Here is a 2,102-nt window from a genome sequence, read left to right on the forward strand (position 1 = left end):
GGTTTGTGCGTTCCTGCTAGTGGAAGCTGGCGCAGGGTCAGGCAACAAGTCCCCTGGAGCATGGTGTGGGTGCTTTGGGACAGGTTGTTTGCCATGGGAAGGGTGTTGGAGGAGTTGTAGGTGTTGGCAGGTCTTGCTGGGAGAATGAAGGTGTTGAAATCCTATGCTAGTGGTTCTTACGGGTGAACCATTGAACATTGGCATTGAAATGACCATTATTACATTCCAGAGTGAACACTCTCTGGATCAGGAGATGCTTAATCAAATGCAGCTCTTTCTGCAGGGACTGAGTGAAAAGGGTGAGACTGAAAATGAACCACCTCCAACTTGCCACTATGGCAGGATGAGGCTGTACAGTGGTTGATAAGGGAGGCTGCTTACCGGAGCTGCTTGTATAGGAACATCATCCAACCCCAAATTTATGTTCTGCTCCCAGCCAGTACCGTGCAAACCCTGGCCAGGGCCTCAGAGCAGCCGCAGCTCTCCTGCACGCTGTCAGCTTGGTGGCCCCTTTCCAATGTGCTGTTAAAGGGTACTCACCAAGATGCTGTGGAGCAGCTTGAGCTGTTCTGCATCACCCTCAGCTCAGGCAAAGCTCTCACTGAGCCAGTTTTACCTAGAGAGAGAGGGTTAATAACCCCTGCCCAAAATAAGCACCTTACCAGAGGGCTCTGTTTTGAGGTTTCTGGAATTTGCTCATAATTTCTGAAACCTGGAGCCATTTTTTTGTGTATTCAGTTTGGAGTTTCTCAGCTCCTATCTCTATATACAGCTACACAAAAATTTAAAAGCACTCAGTGGCTGCATCGCCAGGCTCCTCACCAGCACGTCTGAGGTCAGATCATGCCTGCTTGCTTGAGTGACTTGTCCATGTTGTGACAACAGGTCTGCTCCTTTGCAGATCCTGACAAACTGGCTCTCAGCTTTGCCAGTTTGTGATCATTGGGATGAAATCCTCTGCACCTGCAAGCCTGTGATGCTTTCAGGAAAATCCAGGGTCTTGCTTCCCAGGTCTGGGAGGAAGGTGCTTCATCTTGGTCCTGATAAATCCATGCAGTTGTGATGCTATAAAGCAGGTGTGGTACCCTCGTGACTCTCAGGAGCACAAGTTCACCAGAAAATGAATTTTCTGGGCTTGCTAAGATCCTGTGATAGACTTGAAAACCCCATCAGGCTCCTCGCCCTGTGCGAGGCTACGCATCCTTTGTTGCAAACAGACCTCACTAATTAGCTTCTTGAAAGCAAATGACTCAGCTACCTGATACAACCTGTGCCTAACATGGCTGCATTCCTCCAGCTGCCTCCTGTGAACCTCGAGCAGAGGAAGGGGCTGTCCCTTGCGAATGTGTCCAGCACCGAGCACGATGGGAATGAGTGGGCTTTTAGTGCTACTGTAACTGAAATATCACACGGCAGTGCTAAACCATATGTGCATGCTGTGTGTGAGTCGGGGAGATCACGCAAAACGTATAAACCAGTGTCAGGGATGATAAAGTAGCTTTCATTGCTGATCTATTTCTCCTGTATTTACCGGCATTTGTACGCTAGTTATTTTTAGATCAGTTGTCACTGATATACAAGGGAAATGGTGTAGTCCTCTTCAGGTGCATGGGTAAAGGCTTTTTCCAGGGATCACGTTCTGAATCTGGATCAGCAAAGTGAGGTCAGAAATCTGCTATGATGGCAAAGGTGTGGCAGATGGGAGAAAATTGCGGAGAAACTGCAGGAAAGGAGAGATGTTTGTAACCTGTGGCAAAGCTGCTTCCAGACCTTTGAATACAGAACTCTGTAGAATGGAAGAAATTGAGGGATTTAAAGATTCCCTTTTGCAGAGCACCTGAAGTTAACACAGCTGGGTGTTTACTCCATCGCAAAATGAGTGCACGCTGTTTCCTTTTATGATCGGGTGGCATTTTACAGTCATTTTGCACTGAATAAATAAAGCTGAAGGTGCTGGATAATTAATTATAAAAAAAAAAGAAATCTGGTCCAATATGTCGAACACGGAGAGAACCTGTGCCTGAAGAAAATCAGCGGACTCAGAGGACTCTGGTTGCCTGCCAACATCTCTTACCCATAAAAGCAAAGAATGGGGAGGCGGT

The 2,102-nt window shown here is 47.4% G+C and overlaps 1 protein-coding gene across 1 annotated transcript in view; it reads right to left on the reverse strand.

Moving 5' to 3' along the window:
* The window catches only part of CFAP77 (cilia and flagella associated protein 77), a 27,601-nt gene extending 26,064 nt beyond the window's left edge, over positions 1–1,537 (reverse strand). Inside the window, exon 1 of the mRNA XM_035892401.1 lies at positions 1,532–1,537. Within this exon, the coding sequence (XP_035748294.1) occupies positions 1,532–1,537 (6 nt within the window). The remainder of the gene's footprint in view (positions 1–1,531) is intronic.
* Between the last annotated feature and the right edge of the window lie 565 nt (positions 1,538–2,102).

Source organism: Egretta garzetta, unplaced genomic scaffold, assembly GCF_000687185.1.
Source record: "Egretta garzetta isolate BGI_Z169 unplaced genomic scaffold, ASM68718v1 scaffold814, whole genome shotgun sequence".
Lineage (NCBI taxonomy): Eukaryota > Metazoa > Chordata > Aves > Pelecaniformes > Ardeidae > Egretta > Egretta garzetta.